Source organism: Phocoena phocoena, chromosome 6, assembly GCF_963924675.1.
Source record: "Phocoena phocoena chromosome 6, mPhoPho1.1, whole genome shotgun sequence".
Taxonomy (NCBI): domain Eukaryota; kingdom Metazoa; phylum Chordata; class Mammalia; order Artiodactyla; family Phocoenidae; genus Phocoena; species Phocoena phocoena.
The window spans coordinates 81,490,841-81,517,336 of record NC_089224.1 but is presented as its reverse complement, the minus strand read 5'-3'; the positions used below and the strand labels follow the sequence as shown (position 1 = coordinate 81,517,336).

The window sequence follows — 26,496 nt, the reverse complement described above, 5'->3', positions numbered from 1 at the left end:
ATTTACCTATTAACAACTTTATGTCATTTTCATTCTCTCTACACATACATTTATTTCTGAGCCATTTAAGAGTAGGTTGTATACATTGCCACCCTTTTTTTTACCCCTAAATACTACAGTGTGTATTTCCTAAGAATAGGAATATTCTCTAACAGAAGTATACTACTGATATTTTTATCTAATCTGTCATCCATATTCCGTTAGTTGACCCAGTCATGTCCTGTGTAGTTTTTTTATTCTAGTACAGAATCCAGTCTAGGATCAGGTATTGGCTTTAGGTACCAAGTCTTCCTAAACTACTTTATTCTGGAATATTTCCACAGCCTTTATCGTTTACGACACTGACATTTTTGAAGAAGTCTTTTCTCTTCCCCTGCCTGCCTTTTTTGCAGTAATATGTTTTTCATTTGGGGTTTTTCTGATGTTTCCTGGTGGTTAGATTCGGGTTATTCATTTCAGGTTGGATAGAACATAAATGAAGTGACTTTTCTAGGGCATCACATCTGGAGGCATGTGATATCCATCTGCTATCAATGGTGATGTTAATAATTATTTTTGATAAGCAAAAAAAACCCTGTAAGACCACGTAAATGTCCTGCTTCTCCTCAACACTTCACCCTAAATTTAACATTCATCCGTGGATGGTTCTTGCCTGAATCAGTATTTAGTATGATGGTTGCAAAAATTGTTTTCTACCTTCAGCGCTCACTCCACATTTAACCAGTTGGAAATCGGCATTCTATAGCATCATTCCCCCATTTGTTTATTACTGGTATGGATTCATTAATTCCTATTCTTCTCAGTGGCTTTTGGTTCATTTCTGTCCTCAATTATTTTGGTGCTCAAATTGTTTCAGATTTGGGCCCATAGGAGTATCTTCAGGCTAGGTCTTGTGTCCTTTTGACATGTCTTCATCAATCTTTGACCACTTCTTTCTAGCTTAAAACACGTGTGTATCTAATACATAATTAAATCCTTGAGTTTACACTATACCGAGTTCTAATCCAAAATTTTAGGGTTTATTCTGGTTTTCTTCCTTATTTGTAATTTCCTTCTTTGACAGTGAGAAACCTGATTCCCATTATCCTTTATAATATATAGTTATTTGATTAGTGCCCCTGAATGTACCTAATTTCCCTTCACTGTTGCTGCCTCCTCTCTAGGAGACCCTCCTTATCTATCTTGGGCTCCCCCCACCCCCATGCCCACTTGCTCCACCTCATGGCTTTAAGACTAGATCGGTCGTGTGGGGAAAGAAGGGCAAGAAAATGACAGATATACCAGTTTTGTTTTGTTTTGTTTTAGTGCCTCCTAGCACAAGTTTTTCCAGGAATGTCTAGTAAATACTAAAGATACGGCTTTATTGTCATTATACATCTTGATAGGTTAGCTGAAGGATGGGAAGAAAAGCCATAAAGTCAGTATAAAACCGTATGTTCAGTTGTGACAATTATGGCTAGTAAGCTGGATTTTTCTTAAGTATTCTTCTAGTGTTAAGAAAATTTTCTTCTCTCTCTTACTAAGTTCACATAATGCACAAACTGGGCAGTTAGCTTAGCGACTGGGATGCAGTCAGATTTTGAGAGATTTTCCTCGTGGGGTAGTAAAGGGAAAGTGGCCAGGATACCTTATATCAGAGCAAAGTTGAAAAGTAGGTATTGGAACTTGGACAGGAGACATCTTCCTGTCATTATCTGAAACCATGAGGCATCTGTGCAGTTCTGGTCAGCATATCATTTATTTTTTATTTTAAAAATATCCCAAGGTAGAAAAATAAAAGGATAAAGGGCATTCCAGGTATGTTTAGAAAAATTAGGGTTCTTCAGAATATGAGAGGATATAGGAATAAAGGTTAGAGTTTGGATGAACATGATTTTCTCCCTAGTTTGGAAACTGTCTAGAGGTATGTACACTGAAGCTTGAAAATGCCTCAGATAAAGTGCTCTTCATGTTGGAGGTGTATGAAAAGCCATCACAGCTTAGTGGTTAAGAACATGGCCTGAGCTAGACTGTGCCTCTGCCTGATCTTAGGCACAACTTACGTAACTTCTCTGAGCCTTAGTTTTCTCATCTGTAAAACTGGGTTGATAGTTGTACTTATTGCAAAGTGTTGTGAGGATTAAATGTTTATAAAGTGCTTAGAACAGTGCCTGATACATAGCCCTGTTTGCTTGCTTATCCTCATGGTACAAATAAAGGCTGAAAATACAAAGATTCAAGTATTATTTTGATAGTACTTATCATAGTAAAATGGATTAAACAAAATGTGTGTGATTACTTGGTGTACTTTGATTTTTAAGGTTGAGATTATAGAAGATAATGATCATACCCTCCCTTAGGTAGTGCTGCTGTCAGAAGTGCAGGGCTTGATGGATCATTGGTCAGAATAGAAAAATGAAAACAATTCGTGTTGCTTTTTATTCATTAAACTAGAAACAGATGTTATTAGCTTGTTAATTTCTGATTAACACAAAGCATTTGGTTTCTTCAGGTAACATGCAGTGTGAACTTTAGAATGTCCTAGTCGCTTTTCAGAGCATCCAACGTAACTTTTCTTTGTGAAAATGACATCTTAACGTGATGTAGCGGGAAAAGTTCTAAACATTGGAATAAATGACCTGGGTTCCCATGCTATCTTTGCTCAGTTTCCTTACCTGCAAAGTAAAATGAAGTAAAATAACTCCATGGTTCTTTCCGGGTCTTAATAGTCAGCGATTCTTTTATTTATGTTGTACTTTGCATGATTACTAGCAATTTATGTCCTAAACTGTTGCTCTCATTTTATAGGATAAATAATAATAGACATAAGGTCAGTTGCATGAGCAGCTTTTCTAACATCAGCCATGAACTAGTGGCGGGGTTCTTGGCTTTCTAGTTTTCTTGCAAGCAAAGTTTGACTTGCCTCTTAGAGAAGTAGCTCCTGACTTACAAGGAATTTAAAATGCTCTTTATGCTCAGTCATCCCAGCTGATTGCCCTTTCCTGCTGTGGCATCTTGTTTTCTGTAGCCAGCTGCTCGAACAAACCCTGTTCTTTCGCTTGTCTTCTGAATCTAGTCTTTTGCGGTTCCTCTAGTCCATATACCTCAATTCTGAATCTCCTGTTTCACACTAACTCCAACAATCACATGAATGATTTCACAGGCCAAACCAGTGAAGTGAGGTAAGTAAGCTTGCCAAATCTGTATCAGCAGTTTTGATTTGTTATAAAATTACGGTGTAAAACACATTTGGTTTAAACACACACAGCTGAAATAGCACCACTGAAAAACTGGCTTTTATTTTTCTCTTAGAATTACGGCGAGCAGTAAGAAGCAGTCTATGGAAAAAGGAGACAGTTGCTCATCAACATGAGTATGGACCAGAAGAAAACCTAGAGGATGATGTGTACCGGAAGACTTGTACTGTGTGTGGCCATGAACTGACATACGAGAAAATGTGATTTTTAGTTAAGTGATATGTTTTATAGTGTGGAAATTTAGATTGGTCTTGTTCAAAATTCATCAAAATGTAAAGTCTTCATAGATGAATGAAACACTTGTATAAATAATGCTTAAATAATTATGTATGTTATGGCTTAAGAACAAGTTTCAGTTAAGGTCCAGCAGGTCTGGTTGTGGGCAAAATATTGGGTCTGTGACCATTTTTTCTACAATAGGGATGGGAGCTGAGTGATAGGTTCAAAAATGTTAGGTTAGAGCTAAAATTGAGAAGCAACCAAGACAAACCCTAGATTGGGGTAGGAGGAAGAGCTTTTAGTAGTAAAGGCAAAAACTGGCTGAACTGGATTCTTATCCCAAGAAACAGCAGGGATGGTGGTAGACCACTGCACCCCAGAGGCTGGGCCAGGTCTTCTAGACTACTACTGTCTGCAAGTCAGGGAGCAGGGAGCTATTGCTGGGATAAGTTTTCTGCACCCTTAGGGTTTACTACTATAGATCTTAATATTAGTTTCCAGATAGCCCTTTTCAAATCTGGATTAAAATGGAAAAACAGCTATATTGTTTGTTGATCAAAGGTAGTAATAAGTTTATCATAACTTGTTAACATTTACTGAGCATTTACCACGTGCCATGCAGACACTATGTTAAGTGCCTTACAGGTATTCTCATTTAATCCTGGGAGGGAAGACAGCTTGTTGTGCTTGTTTTAACACTTCTAAAGGAGGGGTAACCTACAACCTGACATCACCCCAGACATCTTGATCAAGTTTAGGTAGTCAAATATTCCTCTTATCTTGTCAAAAGGATTACAAGGTAGTTATATCTAGTAAGAGCATTTGATCCCGAGTGCTTGATTACAGGGTCTATGCATTCTTTTCCTGATAAAAACAAATACAAGTTATGATAAACTAGATATTTTCAGGTTCTTTGACAGGACTTTTTATCCTACTGCTACAAATAAATAGGAAGTTTTTGTACATTTTCATTTCTCTCTCTAGATCAGCTCTTGGAGATTATGCTTGAAGAAGGGCAAAAGTCAAAACAAGTCAAATCCAAAGACCTGAGACTATAATTACTAATTGTTCTCTATATAAGTATTCAATACAGAAATGTTTAATATATTTATCGAGTGTTGATTTTTTTTAATGTGTTATGCTGAATATTACAGCTCACTAAAAAGCGATTCCAAATGGGCGGCAAGAACTTCTTGGGGGAAAAAAAAAAAACACCTTCCCAGCAAGTAACTAGGGGTTCAGGCTGCTGACAACAGCATTACTACTGGGAGACAAGAAGCCCTAAAACCACCACATGGACATAGTTTCAGATTCCACTTACTACCTGTGGACCTTGGGTAAGTTACCATGGGCCTGTTTTTATCTATCAGATGGGTATAATAATGTAAGGACTCTCATGACGATTAAATACGGTGAATCTATAGCATCTGGCACGTAACAGCCAGTTGTTAATGAGCACATCATATCATCAAGACCAGTGTAGTTAATAGACTTGTCCAGTTGAGGTGGGCTTGTAGTCACTCTTCACCTTCATCAATTTAGGACAATCCTGGTATCCAGCTATCATTGACAGCCAGATCTGCTTTTGGTTGCCAAGTTCTGTCCTCATCTTTCATTTTCAGGTATAAATGCAGATTAGTAAGTTAATACAAATCACTGCTAAATACTTTCCAGAAAAAGCAAACAAACTTATCTTCATATGAACTGCTTTCTGAATAATTCCTGGGAGATTGAGAGTTAAGGAAAAGTATATGTTCACTTTGACAAAAGCATGTTAAATGGCATCAGCACAGTTTAATAGAATATTGATTTATTGCAAGGTACGACGTACAGTTACAGTGACATGCCATTCTTTTGTCTGTGTGAGCTTCATTAGTGGGGAGAGCAACTGTTGAATGTTTGCTCTTGTACCTTTACTTCTTCAAAATTCAGTCTCTGATTCAGTTTTTTCATATACCTAGCTGCCAGACTGGGTCAGAGCAGGGTTACATCAGTGAGCAACTGTTAGAAGCAACCATTACACATGAAGAGAGGGTCCAAGACAAAGGAGGTGAAAACCTAGAAATTCCTCTAGGATTTGGATCAAGTAAGTATAACTAGCCAAACTTTGCAATACATTATGAAAGGATTACAAAGCAGTTTAGGATCAAAGTTAACCAAAGCCTTAAATGGTTATCCTTTAGCTTCTTGAGGATAGGAGCTTTTTCTAATTACGTAGTTTGTGGGAAGGAGGAACAGTGTAAACAAAAGAACATTTAGCAAAGAACCTGGGTTTTTAGTTCCCTTTCTGCCAGTAACTTGCCATGCAACCTTAATCCTGTGACTATTTGTTAAATGGTATGGTATTTAAAAATCCTGGGAATTTCCATCTATTGAGTAGACTATATTCTGTAGCCACTAAATGTTATGATAAACCAAAGAGACCCCCATATATTAATATGGAGAATACCTGATGCATCATAAACTTACGATGTACTAAGCTAAGAAAAAGACTGTACAAATGCACAAAGGTGCTTACAGTTGTGAGATTACTGGTAAATTTTTCTGAAGGTTTAATGAAAAAAGTCTAAAATTGCTAGGATTTGGAATGTCAGATAATCCCTTGTGTGTTATTTAACAGTGTACTTTTATCATCTTAAGAAACAGGCTCCGGAATTAGTAATTACTTGGCCCACCCAGACTCCATAGAAAAAAAATCCAAACCTACATCTAATGCCAAGTATAGTTTTAGCCAATCTAGCTACTTCTAAATCCCACTTTAGCATGTAATTCACTGTATGACCTGACAGATGTCTCAGATTTGAGGAAATGACCAGATGTTCTAAGATGATGATAGCTCAAAACTTATCTGCACATTGGAATTACCCGGGAGCTTTAAGGAACTACCAATGTCTGTGTTCCACCCCCAGAGAGTGTGGTTTAATTAAAAAAAAAGAAAAAAACTTTAGAAGAGCCCCAGGTGATTTATGTTCAGATGAATTTGGGAACTTCTACTCTAGTAACATCTTTTAATAACAGTAGTGTCTTAAAATACTTTGGAGAGAAAATTTCAGATGGAGGTAAGAAACCTCACTTTTAGTAAGAAACCACTAATTTTAAAGTAGACTGAGATGATAAATCATGAAATACCAAGGTTTAAAAAACATATTTTCAGTTTTATTTCAGCCATGTTAGGTTACCCATGAGCTGTGAAAAGCTATGCTACTTGATAATAAACCCATCAGTTCTATATACTACTTTGTAAGCTTGACCTCTAGTGTTGCACATACCTCAAATCAGTTATCTTTTGTGCCTTAAGGAGAAAAAATATCAGAGAAAAGTTGTATCTGTCACATATATAATACATCCATCCTATGGTCATTGTCACATTATTGTCACTAGGGAATATCTGCTTTTTAGGGGGCAGTTAAAGGTAATTAATACCATATTCTTCACTGTCCTGTCCTCCCCCTCTGCTTCAAGAAAGGATGCTACAAGAAAGCAAGCATTCAAACCATCAAAAATAAGACATTATTTTGAGATCTTAAAAAAATCTTGACAGGAGGGGAAAAAAAATGACCCTTAGGCCTGCAGGGCACAGAACTGCTGGAACACAGCCAGGATATGAGGGTCTAATTCAGCAGTGAAGAGCAGGTTCTCCAGGGTCACCATGTACTGCTGGATTATTTGGTGATGCTGTGGACACAGAAAAGGGGATAAGTGTTTTAGGTCAGGAGAAAACGCACATAAGCAAGCTTACAGAACATTTTCCTCAGCAGCCCATCCACACTGGAATGATGGGAAAGAACAGGAAAAAAAAAGTGGTTTTGCTGGTAGGAATAATAGGCCCCTGAAAAGCCTCAACATTAAGAAAATGTAGGAGTAAACGAGTTCCAAAACAAAACAAAACAAAAACGACGTTCAATAATTTAAAAAATCCAGTTCTGGCCTGCTTCTGTGTAAATGCAATTCATACTTCAAGGCAGTGGCAGCAGCACCTGCTACTATTCTAGATGAGGTTCAAATGCGTCTCTTCCTTAATCAGGACAAAATACAGTATGACTTTTTAAAAGCTGTCAGGACAGGGACTGATCTAGGAAGATTTTTAAAAAAAGGGGGGGTATTGAGGGGGAGGTGGTATACATTACAAATAAGAATAGCACTGTTACTAAGTAACCATGGTTTTAACCATGGTCCCTGAAACATAAAAATTTGGAATCATTTCCTTTTTTTGGTTAGGGCTTTAACGTATCTCTTTGCAAAAGAAAAAAATATTAAGAGAATTAGCCAGTGATATTAGCCAGTGATCTGTGAAGTATTCCACAAAATAGGAAAACCTCATTTTTTTAAATCTTTTAAAAATAAAGAGGTCATCTGTCTTACTGAAAATCAGTGACTTGTTGAGCCTAACTGGGAAAAAAAATGTCAGAAAATGAAATAGTTTCTTCTATGTGTACAAATATGAACTTTATTATACTCAGATTCCTATAGGACTAACTAGGGGCTGTTAAAGCTTTTTAATTTGACAGTAACTAAAAAATCTAGAATAAATTTTTGTTTGGAGCCGTAAAGAACTCCCCCCCCCACCCCGCCTTTTATGCCTTCTGCTTTAATCACTCTTTTCTAGAACAAACATGAGGATTTGGGGTGTTAGTATCTGAAGATACAAAGGATTAGTTTCACTCTCTTACAGATCTTTTTTTTTTTTTTCTTACAGATCTTTAAATCTAGCAGAGAGTAGGTGTTGCATTTTGCTTTCTATAAGGACCTCAGAGAACTTAAATAGTGCCTCCAGAAACAAGGTTATCATCTGCACATTGAATTTACAGAGATTCTTAAAATCTGATTACTCTTCCCTTAGCATTTTTTCCTCTATATGTTGTATTACAGCTAGGCTCTCCAAAGAGAATGGCAATTAGGAGTCTGAATGATACAGAGCCAATTTAAGCCTAAATATTGTGATGAGCAGCAGTAGGAACAAATGGACACTAAGGGGCTTACAGGTACTACGTAACCTCCTGACAGATTTGATGACTTTTTGAAATGGAAAATCCCTGTGGCTGAGAATAATGATGTTTATTATACAGTCAGTTTTCCACAAACCTGTAGGAAGATCTGCTGGAGCCTCTCTATACAGTTCTTATACCACGGTGTTAATACACTGGTCCCGTCAGTTTCACATCGTACCAAGTGCTCAGTCAAGATCATGATAAAACGCTGGAAATGGGGTACAAAGTTGCAGAGGTGTCAGAAAAAATTCTTATACTTCGGAAACAATCAAATTTTTGACCAAGAGACCTCAAAGGTATTGCTTGTTTCACCCTTTGTGGTGTGTATCCATAACTTTCATAATTCAATAAATACTGTCAGTGTAGAAAAGCAGTGATAATGAGGTAGTACATCGTTTTTGGCCATACCCGAAGACCTTTAATGTCTAGATTAACTTATGCTAGTAATTTTTCTTAGAACCTGTTCTAAGGACATAATCAGAAATGTTAACAGGAGTGTATACACAAAAATCTTCAGGAAGGAAAACAATCTATCAATAAATAGATCAACAATTGGGAATAATTAAATATGAAAGAGGTATTTAACAGTAGTATCCATTTTTTTTAAAGCAAGGAGAAATGCTCATGCAAGATGCTCATTAAGTAAATAACAGAATTACCTCCAGTTAGTGAACTTTTATTTTTCCCTTGTAAACTTTTATATATTTAAGATCTTATAAATGAATATGTATTACTTCTGTGATAAAAACATTTTTTAAAACTAAAGAAATGTACTGTTTCTTTGAACATATCAGTGTCCCAAGCCAAGATACCTGAAATATGACAAGGAAGAGATTCTTTTGTTCACTCTGAGCAGATTCCACTTTCTCCTGCAGTCTTTCTATTTGTTCCTCAAGAGCCCCATCTTTCCTGTCACTGCTTCTGTCATCATCGTCACTTCGCTACCGAATGCAAAGGAACAAAGGGAAAACACCATTTAGGATGGCAGTGTATTGAATCCCATCAAGCAAATCTAAGGATTTTTACTATGTCTGGTCAAATGCTATTTGAAGACTTGTATTCTATAGTAAAAGTACTCCAGTGTCCCAAACATACAGGCAAAATGTCCCAAGTCCTATGAGTACCTCTTATCTAGGCCAGGGAAATTCAGTGGCACTTGGGCAATCGTGGTAGATTTGCTATAAAGCAGAAGTAAGTTATGCCTTTTATAAGACAGCCCACTCAAGGAGGAAATATGTGTCACATTTTTCCTCCATTCAAAATGAAAACAGCTTTGAGCTCCAAGGAAAATATACAGCTGATTTTTGTTATTCACCATAGTCTGTTTTATGAAATTGCTGGGAACCCTGAGTTTGTGAACACTGAACTGCTGCTCCTAGGGGAAATACAGGGTTAGGGTCTTGGGAGCCTCTCATCACAACACTTTCATCACCGTAGATCTGCGCTGCCCTCACAATAGCCACCAGCCGCGCATGACACCTGAGCACTTGAAATGTGGTGTGACTGAAGAACTGACTTTTAAATTGTATTCAGATTTAATTAGCTTATAACTAGTTACATGTGGCTGGTGGTCACCATATTGGACACCACATATCTAGAGAACAGAGTGGTGTGAAGTCAAGTCTCTAGAGTTTTTGTACATGTATAAAATGGGGATGATACCATTTACCTTACAGTATTTTAGATCTGTGTGTTTACATACCTACACTCAGGTATATATGAATGTCTAGATGGAGACTAGCACTTGAACCTGCTCTAGTTCATATAAATCATTAAACTTGCTTTTACCCTCTACTCTGATAAATGTGCATAACTGGAAAATTCTGTCATGAACAATACCAGCACTGTTTGCTAAATCACAGGATACAGCCAACTCACTGTTTCTGCCAAATAGCTAAAATACTTCTTATTAATATGAGAAGTATCTTATAGGCCTGGGAGTGACCCCCCCCACTACCCCCAACCTTACCGGGGGAGTGGTGAACACGGACAATCTTCTCCCTCTTCCCCTCTTGCATCAGAAACTCTTATAGAAACACAAGTGTCCTCCTTCCTTCTCCTCCCTTTTTGGGAAGGCAAACATGAAACTGATCCAGAGATGGTGAACTATGGAGAAGTGAGGTTTGTGGCTTCCTAAACAGGTTCACCGTGCAGAACGAGAGAACAGCAGACCCCAGGTCTGTCCCTTCCTCCACTTCTACAAACAGCTCTGCATGATTTGGTCTCGAAAAAGTAAGTTCCCATCAAGGTAATGAATATTCGCAAAAGTTTCTGGTATACTTTCTTTGACCATTTACAATCAACACAAAACTTACCCGTTTATGTTGCCTTGCGAGTTTTTCTTTAGCCTCTTCTAGCTCCTTCTGGATCTTAAGAACGTGTTTGTTCATCTTACGAATTGTGGAGTGCAAGATTTCCCAAACAAACAATCTTAAAGTAATAAGGCATTTGATTACTATATGTTAAACTCTACTCATAGAAAATAAGACCTCTCAACTTTTATAACCTACTCATTCTTCAGGTTTTATATAGCCTTCTGTTTTGTTTTTTTTTTTTTTTGCGGTACGCGGGCCTCTTACTGTTGTGGCCTCTCCCTGTTGCAGAGCACAGGCTCAGCGGCCATGGCTCACGGGCCCAAGCCACTCCACGGCATGTGGGATCTTCCCGGACCGGGGCACGAACCTGTGTCCCCTGCATCGGCAGGCGGACTCTCAACCACTGCGCCACCAGGGAAGCCCTAGCCTTCTGTTATTTAGGCAGACAGAATAAGGCAGAATAAGGCATATCTCTCCAGCAACAATTACGATTTTTCTTGTATTGTCAACTGTGCAGAACATCTAGCTCCACTCAGGTGAGCTTCCTGAAGGCAATATTGGGTCCTTGTCATTTTTCTTATTTCCATCCCCTACTAGACACACATAGAAGGTATGTGTACATATTCAATGAAATGGCAAACCAGAAAAAACAGGTTAGGAACAAAAATACATTTTCTCTCTTCTAAATGTAAACACTATTGCAGCTTGAAATGGAAACAATCAGGCTCATTTGCATGGTTTATACTGTTGATATTTAACTAGCACAAACTCAGCCAATTCTCTTGACACATTTAAGAATCTCATTAGTTGATAATAGCTATCAACTGCTAGGCTTTTAAGAATGAGATATTTATGTCAACTACTTGCTCAAATACCAGGATCACCTGTAAGTGCTTTAAATGTTTGTTGCATAAATATGCATGTGCTTTTTAAGTAGCTTCTTAACTGCTTGTATGTCTATACATTTGGTCTCCTAACCCCAGGATATACAGCACAGAAGAGTACAGAAGAGTACTTTTTTCTACAGATTTTGATCTGGACAATGACAGTTGAAGTGGAAGGTAATAAACCAATCATTTCATAAAACTCAAGGTCTAGAATGTTAGCAGATAGGATAAAAGAGCACAGTACTTTAACTCTGGAAGGGGTGGTCAAGGAAGGCTTTGCAGAGTTAGAGTTGCAGATGTAAATCATTCAGGATAATGGCTAACACCTACTTGAGTTGTCAGTTTTCTGAGATTTTGCAAATCTGAGAATGGTCTGATGTTGCCTTCATTTGTGAGTACCTACTTGGCTGGTATGATAACCTCAGACCACATTCTTTCACCCTAAGGATTCAGTTTATTTCAGACTAGTGTCCTCTGCCAATAACATACAATGAAGAGGATAAAGGTTGTGATGGATATTTATGTCTTTGCAAGTAATTTTCCTTTGTTTCCTGTTTTGTGTCAGCTCTTGCTGTCCCAGTCCTGATCAGTTATAAAGCCTATGGACTCAACTTCATGTATAAGAACCAAACTTAATGAAAAGCCTCTTTCCTTTAGGAGAAATGAGTCTAGAATGAATCTTCTGTGTATTAAATCAAGGACTTTTATGACTGAGGTGAGACCTCCCTTCCCCAGGGGCATTCAGGTGCCCACCAGGCTTTCCTCAGTCCCTCCATGATGTGTAATCTATGACAGACTGTGATTTCTACCAGTTCCGGGGGTGCATTTCAGGTCCCCAGTGGAGCTGGAACTCCTGCCCATGTCCCATTGTCTAGTTGAGACCCTGACATACAGCCTGATCTTCCCTCCCAATAGTTTGGATCCTTTATAAGCATTTCTCCTTGATTGGCTGAGTCCTAATTCAACTTACGTATATCCCTAAGAGACACTGCAGCCGGACTGGCTGTGTGGATTTCCATTGTGCAAGAATCTTTGCCAAGTCCAATCCTACCAGATTGGACCATTATATTAATATCAACCTGGTTTGGATCAGAATTTGGAGCTCATGTATAAGGGACCACATGTAAACTAATTCTTAGAGAACAGGAACTTTGTAAAATAATCCGTATTACCTAGTAAAGTCACGAGATAGTTCTGAAGAGAAGATCCAATTTGCTACTGCAGCACAGTCAACAATCTGTGTACGAATCATCTTATCTACTAGTACAGCAATCATCTACAATCAGAGAAAATAAATTATTAGGGTAAATCACACTTATATGTAGGCCACGATAATCCCACTGCTGCAAAACTGAAGTTCATTTTCAGTGGCTATGGAACTGAACAATTTAACCATTAGGTCTTAAGATTTATTTTGCCTTCTGCTTGGCTCTGGTACTTATTTTAAGAATACAAGAACACAAAGATTGAGCAAAAAGAAAAACTCTGAATATTAACAATGTTTCTTTAAATTTCAGATGATATATACAAAATATATAATTTCCATCGAATCTTAAAATTTAGAAATACAAGATAGTTTTATCACAAAAGTCTTAATATAACTCTGAAATTTATTTTAATGCCTGTTTATAATACATGGTATGATAATAGTGTATCGAGATTTGACAAATCTGGAGCTTGTTTTTTAGAAACTGGCTAGACTAGATAACTCTTTCCTACCCAACTGGAGAACGTCCAAGAAATAAGCATTCTCATTAAGTACTTAAAATGCACTGAGATATTACAATACCAAACCAAATCATAACACTTGCTCTTTAAAGAATGACTCAAACATCATTACTTTTTCATAGCACTAAAATTACAGATTTAAAAACTGTTCTATAGGCAAGAGTCAAATTTCATGTTCTGCAAACTGAAGCGACGGTATTAACTGCCTTATTTTTATACCTGTACAATCAGCACCTCAATATGTCTTAATTTACCTGTGGATGGTTCCGCCAGACCTCAAACATGACTCTTAGAACATGTAATTTTCCTTCATCACTTTCAGCTAGGGTTTTGAAGACTTCATGAAACCTTTTGACAGTGGGGGGAAAAACACCACATACAAACTTATTAAACATTTTAATATTTTCAAAGCCTTTACAGTGCTACTCAGTTTACAGCACAATATATAAATGCAAAATAACAAAACGTTAACCATTAAGGATATAAAAGGTATGACTAGGATTTCAGTTTGTATGGAATTTGTCATAAAATCTTAGGAAAATTATACTATCATTAGCCTAGGACTATAGTTTACTGTGTATCTATAGATGAGGGCTAAGGAACTGTCTCCAAACACAGGTGCAGTATTCTGACTGTGCCTTCTGTGAGAATCCTGCAAGTCATATACAGACTTGGAAGTTGAGATGGGGTGAGGAGTCTAGTTTCTCTGCTCAACTGAAGGAATATCTGTATGTTCTTTCTTCATTTGGAACTGTGGGACGAGTTAGAAAGTTCTGTCTTTAGATGCCAACCTTTGGGTGGCTCCTAAAAATGTAGCTGGCTCTCAATTCTGCTAACCTTTTTTTAGGAAGATGCTTAGACAAGGTGGCAACTTTTTTTTTTTAAAGAAATATATTTATTTATTGATGTATGGATGGATGGATGGCTGTGTTGCTGTGTGTGTGCTTTCTCTAGTTGTAGCGAGTGGGCTTCTCATTGTGGTGGCTTCTCTTGTTGTGGAACACAGGCTCAGTAGCTGTGGCTTGCAGGCTCAGTAGTTGTGGCACATGGGCTTAGTTGCTCTGCGGCATGTGAGATCTTCCCAGACCAGGGATCGAACCTGCATCTCCTGCATTGGTAGGTGGATTCTTAACCACTGTGCCATCAGGGAAGTCCCTGCATCTCCTGCATTGGTAGGTGGATTCTTAACCACTGTGCCATCAGGGAAGTCCCCAGGTGGCAACTTCTTGACTGTATATATGACTGTCCTATGGACCCAGGTTTTTCACTTGTTTCTCTAAAGGTTTATATGAAAAAATGTATTGAATATATATACATGCAAACTGTGCTAACAGACTAGGAGCCATAGGATGGGGATTTTAGCTACCACAAACCAAAACCCATTGTATCAAATTATATGATAATACTGTTATTAAGATCTTCACAGTCAATAATTTTAGGTAAAAATCAGGATGCCATTGATGTTCACCAAACAAAGTCCTAAACCCTCAAGACAGCATGTGTGTTCTTGTTGTACTTACTTTGCAAGAGCACTGAAGGAGTGGCTGAATGACTTGGCTGCTAAGTGTAGCAGAGTCTGTACAAAGACCTCTATTTTCAATGGGTTAAAGCTGAATCCTTCATCTGAAAAATAGCCCACAGTAAGAGAGTTAGGAAAATGTCTTACGTATAGCAATTTTTTGGTCCCTTGCCTGAATCGCTAAACAGATGGCACACTCACATCCAAATACCAAGTGAGACATTCAAGCAAATGTCTTTGAGTACTAATAGATGATAAAAGACTATCACTGATTTCAAATACTCAAAATATAAAACTAAGCATAATCTTAATTCTTAAATTTTTGGGGATTGTTTCCCTAATTCTATATGATCCATTTCTTTTTACAAATACCACATAGATTTCCTTGTTCTTATCTCTCTACATAGTGGCAAGATAATAAATATAGTAAAAGAAAAAAATACAGTAAGCCCTTAACAGTTAGGTCTATGTCCTAAGATGTTTGAGAATGTCTAAATTTAACATTTTGAATTATACTTTCTAAATACATTTTCTTTAACATCATAATACAAGTTTCTTAAAAAATCTAAACAAACAAAATCCCAATAATAAATAACCCAAACACCATTAATGTTTTGACTGTGTCATTTTTCTGTGCACGTCATTATGTAACACATCTAACAACAAAATCTGCCCCCCAACAAATGGTTAACCTAGTTGTCCCAGTAGACTTTTCATCTCTTTTACTGATTTTTTTGTTTTAGTTATTGTAATTTTCAAGATGTTTTAATACAACATAAAGCAAGTCCCTCTCATTCTTTTTGTCTTATCTATCTGTTGATGATAAACTTATAGTTTAATTTGGAGAGAAAATCCAACTTTATAATATACCAAGTCTTTCTGGGCAGGAAACTCTCTAAAGTGAAAAGAGGGAACGTTTAAGGGAGAAGATAGCTGGGTTCTGGGAACAATGGTCAGGCTGGACAGGCCAAACAAATATATTGCTTTATGAGTATCCCATGAGATTTAAGAAAATTATGTTTATACTTTTAACATGGCCCATACAGAGTTCCATTCAAGAAATATTTAATTCCCTTACCATCATCGTCATCCTGGTTAGGATTTGGTACATCTTTCAGAATGCTGAAGATTTCATCATTGGTTGCTTTACTTTTAAAAGCAACAGCTAAACAGAGGGCAACCGAATGTCCAGGAAGAGAGTCTAAGCACAGAATGGGGAGGAGAGTAGACCAGGTTTTAAGACTATTGTTGCAATTAGTTAAATAACTGAGAAACTTTAAAAAAAAATTCTTTTCTTTTAAAATAGAGTACTCTTTATCCTAAGATCAATATTCTGTATAAAGATAACCACATGTGAAAGTTTCATTTAATAGGGCAATGGTTTTTTCACCTAAAATAAAGCATAAGAGGTAATTCTTGCCCTGATACTTCCTTAACACGGAGCTAACTGAAATTCAGAGTATGAGGGGTACTGATCTTCCTCAGGGATGAGGGTGAGGGGACACAGCTGCAGCTGTCCTTTGACAGTCCTCAAATCCCTAGGCCTCCGTAAGCTGAGAATCAATGTATTCTCTTTGATTTTGGTCAATGTACCCTTCCTCCTCCCTTTCCCTAAGACAGTGGAAACTAAATTTGGGTTTGAACAACGTGAAGGCTGCCAACTTAAGACAGATTTTTTGCTTTTCTCTTCTGCTGAGTCCACACACTTGAATCTGTGTAAGCCAGATGCTCATGTGCTTTGACTCCACATGTTTACTGGTGGTTAATACCTGTTGAGTCCTTACTGTATTATATTGTACTAGTATATACTGATATACTGTATGGCGTCACCAGAACAACTACTTTTAATGTAAGGTAGACAAAGAGGTAACAAAAAATCAATTCTGACATAGAACATGAGTTACTAAGCACTTGGAATGAATAAAGTCAATTACAACAGGTCACATGTGCTGTGTGCTTTTCTTGAAAGTGGGAGAGAAAATAGTGAAGAAAAAAAGAATCCTCTGCCACTGTGACGTCTACATTCTAGGTGGAAAACCAAGATATTCACATAAGAAGTAGCCAGAGAGCAACACAAAACTGGCTTGCGTTAAAAAATATTTAAAAGACTGGAGCTTGGGCCAGACCCTGGAAAGAGAACAGGAATCAGAAGAGAAAGGGCTTTCTAGAATGGGATAATGGCACAAAGGCAAACGCAAGAAAGCATAGAAAAAATAAAGAAGTGGGCCTGGCTGGAGTGGAGGTTCGTTTGAGAAGAACTGACAAATCATAAAGTAGGAATGACAGGAGGGCCTTAAGTGTTAGGCTGAGTTATTTCTATGGAAAAAAAGAAAGCTCAGTGTTCAACAAAAGTCTGAACTCTTTGATATCAAAGACTGTACCTTATGGTTCTCTGAGCCAGTACAAAGCAGAAATCAAAACTTGGCACTTACAAGTACCACATCAAGCTTTGCTTTTTCAGGAAAAGACAGTGGTCAAGAGCAGGGCTGCTCAGTATCTGACTCTGGGCTTTACCACTCAAAGCAATCTCACTCTCTTTGAAGCCATTTCCTCATTGTAAAATTTGTAAAATAAACATACCTATTTCTCAGAGTTGTTTTAAGGAATACGTGACATAGTAACATAGGAAATGTACTTAGCATTGGAACCAACTGAGTTTATTTCAAGGAAAACAGGTGTAGTCTGAGGTGCAGGTGGAGAACCAGGGGTACAATATGAGAAGGCAAGGGAGAGGAGTGAGTTTCAAGATGCAAAGAACTGCTACACAACACGAACTGGAAGGCTTCTGGAGGAGCTGTGTTCAGTGCCATGTGAAAAGACTAACTTGGAAACTCCACACCTAACTCTCTACCAGTGCTTACCAATAAGTGTGAAGCACAAAATGGCATATCAAATTATGTAGCCCCCCCCCGATTTATAGTGCAACCTCAGAAATGATGTGACCAAAAAGTAAGAAAAGCATGTTTAAGAATTTACTTCTAGCGGCATACTGCTGGTCAAAATACAGTCTATGTGCACCTGAACTGTTACCAGATATCAATCAGTTCGAGTAATCTCCATTGCCATGACAAATGTATTTTCATTCTATTAAGTTCTGTCTATAAATTCATCTTGCTATACTTAGCAACATTTAAAATAATGTCATGGATATAACATTATAAACAATATTAAAAGAAAAAAGTAACAAGCCAGTAATAACTAAGTAAATCATAATAAACCTTCAAAATGACAGCAAATAAAACAATAGAGGTTAGTGAGAAATCACCTTTCAAACAGAAAATATAAACCCAAGAAGAGAAATAGTTCACTTTCTCCACCTTAGATAACTGACTTAAGAGAATACTTGCATTAGTACCTTTTAAAAACAGGATTTGTTTTATTACTTACTGCTACTTTCATCTCCATACTTGTAAATGCAGGTTGGGTTTGCAGGACATAGAGCTGAGAAGGTAGGAGGGACAATATCTAATATACGCTGATGGTAAGACAACCTACAATACAAATAAGAGCCTCAGAAAATATCATTCATCAGTTCCATTCTTCAGTAACATCCAACTTACCCAGAAGGTCACAATCTCCCAACACCCCGGACTCAGCTGACAACCAAGAAATAAAAGAGGACAACAAGTCTTTTAAACTGTTGTCTAGGCCAGCACGAGAACTCAGGCCTTCTTCAAAACTTACTGGTTTGCACTGAGATGTGGGCCACTGGGTCCACAAGCCTGGAGGCCAGGTATGTGGGGTGGTGATGGTGGGGTGGGATGAGGTAGAGGAAACCGTTTGTATGGTTGGGAGACTGGTTATATTGCAGCAAATAAATACTTATTGAGGCTAATGGGAACCAGGTTTCTTAATGCCTGCAAAGGTATTTACAAATCATGGCAAAGGGGAAGGCTAAGAAAAAAATGAGATGTTTGGTTGGAATTGGAGGGATACACACATCTAAGTGGATATAAAAATAGTTACAGATGTGTGTGTGTGTGTGTGTAGAAATACATTCACTACCCTTGTCCATCCAGAGGGCCTAGAACCAATGACACCCCAATAGCAACAAGCACATCAAGTGTCCAGACCTTGCTTCCTAAGTGCCATGCTCCACTAAAAGAAACTCGGACTCCTTGAATAAATAGATGATTTCAGGAAAGGGGCAAGGAAACACAAGATAAGCCTGGAATATCTTGTGCCAGAAATAAGGAAATGCTCAGTGAATGGAGGGGGACATTAAAGAAGAAAAAAAAGGACACAGGAGCCACAAGGGACTCCCAATGGACAAATCAGGGACAATCTGAGCATCATAATTAATAAAGACAGTAATGAATTAGAACCCACTGAATGAAATAGTCCCTACTGATATATAAACAGGAATTAATAAATGGGTGAAAAAGGAAAGCTCTTTCTTACAGTAGAATGCCAACTAATAAATGTAGAAAAAATAATAGACAAAGAGAATCATCACTTGGCAATTACCACAGTGGTGATAGATAAAAGTACAAGTTGTCAGTGGAGGTCTGATGAAGAACAGGATGTAACCTCAGAGTATTTCCCACAAAATATTAACTACAAAGGGGAAAAATGGTGAATTTAAGTTAGAGAGGCCTGACATGGCCATGTAATCAAGGTTAACATCTCTAGTGGTGGGACAATGCAAGACTTGAGTCATGAGGGCGCCATCAAGGCAACACAACAAAGTAAGGCCTACATTCTTTAAAACTGACAAGGACATGAAAGATAAAGAATAGCTGTTCAAGACTGACTGAAGAGGGCTTCCCTGGTGGCGCAGTGGTTTAGAGTCCGCCTGCCAATGCAGGGGACATGGGTTCGTGCCCTGGTCTGGGAAGATCCCATATGCCACGGAGCGGCTGGGCCCGTGAGCCATGGCCACTGAGCCTGCGTGTCTGGAGCCTGTGCTCCGCAACGGGAGAGGCCAGAACAGTGACAGGCCCGCGTACCGCCAAAAAAAAAAAAAAAGATTGACTGAAGAAAATGACAACTAAATGCTACACACGTTCTATCCAAGAATTCTGGACCAGAAAGGGAAAAGACATTGTTGGGATGGTTAGCAAAATTTCAGCAGCATCTGTGGATCGTATAGTGGTATTACTGTATCAGAGCTCATTTCCTGATTTGGAGAGCTGTATGCTGGTCATGTAGGAGAGTGTTTTTGTTTTGAGGAAATATACAACCGACCATTAAAGGATGCTTGGACATCACATCTGCAACTTGTTTTCAAAGGGTTCAGAAAAAGACCAATATAAAGGGTAGATTACATACACAGAGAGGGAAAAAGGACTAGGACATTAGAACAAATGTAGTAAAATGTTAACTAGGGAATCTAGATGAACACTATACAGAGCCCTATTTTGGCAATTTTCCTGAAATTTGAAATGATTTCAAAGTCTGTTTGACAAAAAAACCTTATTGGCTTAATTCACATAGAATCCAGATGGCATGGTTGCCCAAGTTTTTCAGCCTAAATCTTGATTACAAACTGAAAGGGAAGAGAGGTAGGTACTTGGATTTTAAAAATAATATTCTAGACATATATCACAAATGCAGAGAAGGGAAAAATACCCCCACAGAAATTAGAAGACCTAAGCCAAGGAGAAAACACAAAGAACTTACCTCATACATTTTTCTAGAACTTCTCTTACAAACTTTGGTTTGGGACTTTCTGGATCTTGAGTAAGACAATCTGACCTAATGAGGAAATATAGTTTTGTAAGTTCTTACACATGATCTGCACCTATACCTAACTTGTACTTAGCTACAAATAGTTCCCTTCTACCTAAATTATTACATTTATATACATACCAAAAAAACCCTAAATCTTTCAGACCGTGAAGAAGATATTATAGTTTTAAATATTAACTTTTTTAAAAAAATGGCAGACTGTAGAGAGAAGAAAGATATAATATACACAACACTGCTTACCAATCTTCCCAGCTCCAACGGAACTGGAAGTTACTTAGATGATGGGAAAACCAATTAATAAACCTATACAGAGAAGTGGGGTGGGGGGGACAGAAAAGGATGAATGCTTGCAATTTATAACAGGAACTTACATAATCCTTCAGACAAAACCCGATTTACCCCTACCTACAGCTGTATTTTCTCCTACCAGTTACCCTTTTCTGTGCAAATCCTGTAACTCACCTTCTACTTCAAAAAGTAACAGTCCCCCATCTCACTCCTCCTAACAGTGCTATCCTTTTTAAGTGAATAATTGATATGATTCAAGTGCCTGTTTTATATCAAGTACCTTATATATGTTTATATAATTTAATTCTCACAATAACTTCTGAGGAATGTATTATTTTCCCCATTTAACTGACAACGAAACAGAGGTGTGAGGTGTAAAAATAAAAAAGATTAAAAACGTTTTATAAACGGACGAGCCAAAGTAGTCTCTCATCATCATACCACACCCTTTCACCACAAACAACAAAATATACCATCAAAGCCCCCTTTTCTCTTAAAAACACATCTGATCTGACTAGATAGGGATCATCTTAGTAGACTGTATAACACTGTGAAATTTTTAAGAGCCCAATGAACACTTGCTGAATGAATGGCATAATAGGGATGCCCAGCACAACTGATGGTTTATTAATTAGACTGGGAAAAAAATCTCAGCAGACACCTTCTTAAAGCACATCCCTTATGTATCTATAATTTCAGTCATTAAAATTACTCAAGATAATAGGTCAACAACACAGGATAGCCTTTACTGATAATTTTCAAATATCGCATTTGAACAGTAGACATGACAGATTGTGGAAATGTTCAATATCTGTCCTGATCTACTTTGGAAAACTGACAGAACAGAGAACACCAGCTAATAAAGGTAGTATATAGACCTCACCCAGAAGACGACAACAGGCATGAAATTACCACAGCTATAAAAATCCAATATGGGCTTTTGTATAAACTGAGTCTTGGAGCTGTAGTTACATAGTAGCTAATTATTTTAGAAGCAGATACTATTCATAAACAAAAATACATATTATATAAACATAAATATACAGTATTAGACTCTGCTTCTACACATGGGTTAGCATAAAACCTATTTTAAAAGCTTACCTACCCAATTACAGAGGGAAAAGTGTAACCATACCAAAGAACTAAACAATGCAATTAAAGAAAACCTCAGTATGGGCATCATTTCATATTGAAAATTAAACTAGAAAGTGTAATGCTATAACAATTATGAGTTTTATTATATAAAGGATTATTTGCGGGAGGCAAGAAAGAACAACCAACTTGGAAATTCTTAAAAAGGCGATTGTTTTCCTTATCAAATTCTTTTATAAAGTACAGGGAGCAGAAGCTGCTAACACTCAGTACAGAAATAAGGCAATTACTATACCTGTCTACACATGTAGTATTCATTGTGTCCAAACGCATGTATAACATTTCAGTTGCCTGTGCAAGCTGTGAATTTCAGGATAAGGAAAACTATACTCTCCTTGAAAGTAAGCTGTGGTAGAAAAAATAACATTTCTTAGAAGTCTATATAATGACTAATAATGCTGAGCTTCGTTTCAAGTAATTGATCTTTGAGGTATCAGTGATGTACATTTGATCTGTATACACCCATGAAATCGAGATAATGAGCATTTACATTATCTCCAAAAGTTCCCCATTCTCCCTTTTTCCCCTCATTTATGCCCCCAAGCAAATACTGGTCTGCTGTCACTATATTACTTTGCATTTTCTAGGATTTTGTGTAAATGGTATCATATAGTGTGAATTCTTATTTGTTTGGCACCTTTTATTCAATATAATTATTTTGCAATTCATTCATGTTGCTGCCTGCATTGAAAATTTGTCTTTTTTTTTTTTTATTACTGAGTAGTATTCCACTGTATAGCTGTAACAAAATTTGCTTATCCATTCTGTATTGATGGATATTTGGATTGTTTCCAGTTTTGGGTTATTACAAATAAAGTTATGAACATTTATTCTCTTGGGTAAATACTCCAGAGCAGAATGGCTGGATTGTATAGTACACGTAATGTTTAACTTTTAAAGAAATGCCAAACTGTTTTCAAGAAGTGATTTAAACCCACAAGCAGAAATATTTAATAATCTCTTAAAGTCAGGCCAAGGAGAGTACATTAAAAACAAAGGAAAGGATACAACTTGGGGTAGAGAGCCAGGCTGAAGTTTACACAGTTCAATGAGAAGTGTTGTGTACATCACATCAATGTGAGGGGGTGCTGGAAGTTGAAACAGCTCTGCAAAGATCACCTACAAAGGAATCACGAGTCAGAACTCAACTCAACAGCTATCTACACACTTCTACTATTAGAAACACCTCAATGTTCTAAAGTCTAACTCTATGGTATTCATAATAAAAAAAATTACTTTTTAACCTTTAAAATTATGCTCTTTAAAACACAAAGATCTACAATTGAATACTGTAATGAAGATTTCTTATCTCTATAACTCAATCAAGTAAGAATATGCAAAAATTAATGCTTAGTTGATACTTCCAGAGAACTGCCCAATTTCAACTCTGGAAGTATCAGAGTTAATTCAGGGAGGTACAGTTTACTGGGGACTCACAGATCCACCAGAGTTTCATTCCTATAAGAAGTAAAAGTCCTTTGTAGACTCGGAGGATGGGAACAGAAGATAGTTATTAACTCATTCTACACTGTTACTATATTCTTGGTATTCCAAGACTTTTTTGCCATGCTCTCGTTCACAAACTTGTTTCCTTCCTCTTTATATAATGCGTGGACCATCTACCTCGACTTCTAGAGCCTGGTCTGCATTCCTTCTTCTCACTCCCATCTCCCACACTTCTGTATGAATTTCTACACATTTTGCACATTTAAAAATATGACTTATGTTTTGCATTTCAACTGACATGTCAGTGAGTCAAGTTCATAGCCTAACCACACTCTCAAGTTCTATAAAGAGAACAGATGCAGCATTTCTAAGGAAGTACATAGGTATAGTATGAATAAAAAGTGAATCAAATGATACATAATTATGCTCACTTTGAGTATTTTAACATAAATGAATAATGCAACTGACAGTTTGGGTCAAGTGAAAACACTGTTTTTTGGGAAATAAATCTCTACAAGGTGTTCAACTATGCTACTAGTATCATCCTTCTGTATGACTTCAAATGGAATCAAAAGCATTATCTATTTTTTTCCACTTCCAAAACAACTGGCTCTTTTGATTTCTAAGAATAAATAAGGATTCCTACTTATCCCTACCCTGTGATACAGGAAATAATACAGTAGTCAGGGGTATGCTAGTAATAAGAGGCCAGATAAACACAGTTAAAGGGTTATCTGCCTAAAGAATACAATATTTTAAAATATTTAAGCCTCTTATACATCTGTTAAGTGGACAATGTATTGACAGAGTTAGAGGTAACTTACATTATCCATGATAACTATTCATGAATATATAAATAAATTATAGGCAACTCAAAATTCCATTTGTACACTGGGCTTAACCTCCTCTTTTCTCTTTACTAACATGGCTAACAGAGCTCCAAAATTGAAAGCAATTTCCTCTCTTCTCTATTAATTTTCAGCACCTGCCAAGTAGCAAGAACAACAAAAAGGCCAAGAGTAGATTACACTTTACAGTCAACAGAAAGATTCTGAAACTTAAAAACAAGCTCCATTTGGAATGCATACCTCAACTATGTGGTAGTTCAAGGGGATCTTGTTCTTCCCAGGATAACTCACTAGCTGTGCAGCACTATAAAAAGTATAATTTAAGTTTAATGAGTACACACAGATACATGAAAAACTAAATAAGCAGTTTCAAAAACAGTGTATGTAGATATAAAGGAAATCTTTTCTGAAATGTTCTAGATTTCAGTTACTTAACTACAGCACAGATTATTTTGTCTACTATAAGGAAACTCTTTAATGCATGCAAAACTCCTTGGAAGATCAAAAGGAGTGTAAGTGGGCTTCCCTGGTGGCGCAGTGGTTGAGAGTCCGCCTGCCGATGCAGGGGACACGGGTTCGTGCCCCCATCTGGGAAGATCCCACATGCTGAGGAGCGGCTGGGCCCGAGAGCCATGGCCGCTGAGCCTGCGCGTCTGGAGCCTGTGCTCCGCAACTGGAGAGGCCACAACAGTGAGAGGCCCTCGTACCGCAAAAAAAAAAAAAAAAAAGGCATATAAGTAATAATAGTAAGTAAGTATATTCAGATCTACTAACTTAAAATGTTTTATAAGGTAGACCATTCCCAAAATACTATATTCCTTTCCATTTTAAGATCTAAACCAAAACTTTCCAAGGTTTCAGAAAATATTAAAAATAAACTTTTCCAAAGCTTGATGTCTAACTGCTAGGAAACAGCAAAACCATTAGTATTCATTTATTCCCACAACATTCATACCAAAAACAGCTTGCCATTCAAGTTAAGTTGTCCAGAGCACATGGCAAACATCCATACAAAAGAGCAGGCATCATATGCATATTACTATAAAGCACTACAGTACTATATAGCATCCAGGAAAGTACTATTTGAGGGTGAAGTGCCTCCAGAAAGCAAATCAAGTGTTTTAGAGATCGGTCTTAGCAAGACAGGGCATCAGGAAGATAGGAAGATTTTCTTACTCTTAACATACATTTTGCTCTTACTAAATCATCAAGATTGCTACTTTTTCTCCACTCTACTAAAAGTACCATGAAATGCATCTTACCAAGTCTTCCTTTCCTTCCAGTGGGACTTAACGATGCAGTGAAGATTCTCTTCTATCACAAATCTTTCCACTGAATGACTCCCTGGCATTACAGGACCCTGGAAAGAAAACCAAATACATATACTCCAGACCTAGACAAAATATTATTTTTCATTTATTCAACAAATATATCAGAGCTTATTATGTTCTAGACACTGTATTGGATGCTGGGGATAAAAGTTCACAAGTGTGAAAGCTCTGTATTTCAGCAAATTTGTTCACTTATGTCTACAAGAGAATTAGAATGTCAGCTATAGTGTTTTTTCTACTGCATCTGACACTGTACTATCCTTGCCCACTTCAAGTCTTAAATGAAGCAAACTAAGTAATTTTTGTGTATTATTAGTCCTATACAGTTTATTTTTATTTATTTTTTTAAATAGAACAAACCTAAGTTTATTTTTTTTATTATTTTTCTTTAAACAATCGCCAAGACTGGAATCAAAGATAAATAGAAGGCACAACAGTTTTGCTCCGGTTTTGTGTTATTCAGATTTTTGAAAATTTCTGGGGTCTTTTTGGTTTTTTTTTTTTTTTTACAAATACAAATTAAACATGAAAAAACTCTACTTCAAAAAAAAATCTAACAGTTCAAGAAAAGCTTATCAGTTGCATTCTAGACATTTAAAACCTATCTCACAGTTTAAGTTTCAATGGTAAAAACAGGTTTTGGAACTGTTTTGCAACCACGTATCCAAAGAAAAACTCTACTAACACCTTTTATTCAGTTTTTAACCATACCAGAGAGAATCTAAATTGTCAATTTTTCTAACAGCAATTTTTCCACACCAGAAGGTAGTCATGACTCTCAAAGAAGAGACAATTTGGGTTCTTCCTGCCTTCAAAATGTTTATCAAATCCTGTAATTCTCACAGGCT

General features: G+C 37.1%; 2 protein-coding genes across 2 annotated transcripts in view; one reads left to right on the top strand and one right to left on the bottom strand.

Annotated features, from left to right (window-relative positions):
- Positions 1 to 4,562, top strand: part of XPA (XPA, DNA damage recognition and repair factor) — a 34,461-nt gene extending 29,899 nt beyond the window's left edge. Inside the window, exons 6-7 of the mRNA XM_065879539.1 lie at positions 3,292 to 4,135; positions 4,195 to 4,562. Coding sequence (XP_065735611.1) covers positions 3,292 to 3,440 — 149 coding nt within the window. The 3' untranslated portion in view covers positions 3,441 to 4,135; positions 4,195 to 4,562. The remainder of the gene's footprint in view (positions 1 to 3,291; positions 4,136 to 4,194) is intronic.
- A 2,454-nt stretch (positions 4,563 to 7,016) lies between these two features.
- NCBP1 (nuclear cap binding protein subunit 1) overlaps positions 7,017 to 26,496 on the bottom strand; it is a 43,154-nt gene continuing 23,674 nt past the window's right edge. The window contains exons 9-23 of the mRNA XM_065879134.1: positions 25,580 to 25,677; positions 24,558 to 24,621; positions 23,032 to 23,142; positions 22,259 to 22,323; positions 20,824 to 20,886; positions 20,515 to 20,589; positions 18,280 to 18,383; positions 15,971 to 16,093; positions 14,894 to 14,996; positions 13,628 to 13,721; positions 12,818 to 12,921; positions 10,759 to 10,873; positions 9,256 to 9,384; positions 8,538 to 8,651; positions 7,017 to 7,130 (exon numbers count right to left, since the gene is read on the bottom strand). Of these exons, the coding sequence (XP_065735206.1) occupies positions 7,017 to 7,130; positions 8,538 to 8,651; positions 9,256 to 9,384; positions 10,759 to 10,873; positions 12,818 to 12,921; positions 13,628 to 13,721; positions 14,894 to 14,996; positions 15,971 to 16,093; positions 18,280 to 18,383; positions 20,515 to 20,589; positions 20,824 to 20,886; positions 22,259 to 22,323; positions 23,032 to 23,142; positions 24,558 to 24,621; positions 25,580 to 25,677 (1,476 nt within the window). The remainder of the gene's footprint in view (positions 7,131 to 8,537; positions 8,652 to 9,255; positions 9,385 to 10,758; positions 10,874 to 12,817; positions 12,922 to 13,627; positions 13,722 to 14,893; positions 14,997 to 15,970; positions 16,094 to 18,279; positions 18,384 to 20,514; positions 20,590 to 20,823; positions 20,887 to 22,258; positions 22,324 to 23,031; positions 23,143 to 24,557; positions 24,622 to 25,579; positions 25,678 to 26,496) is intronic.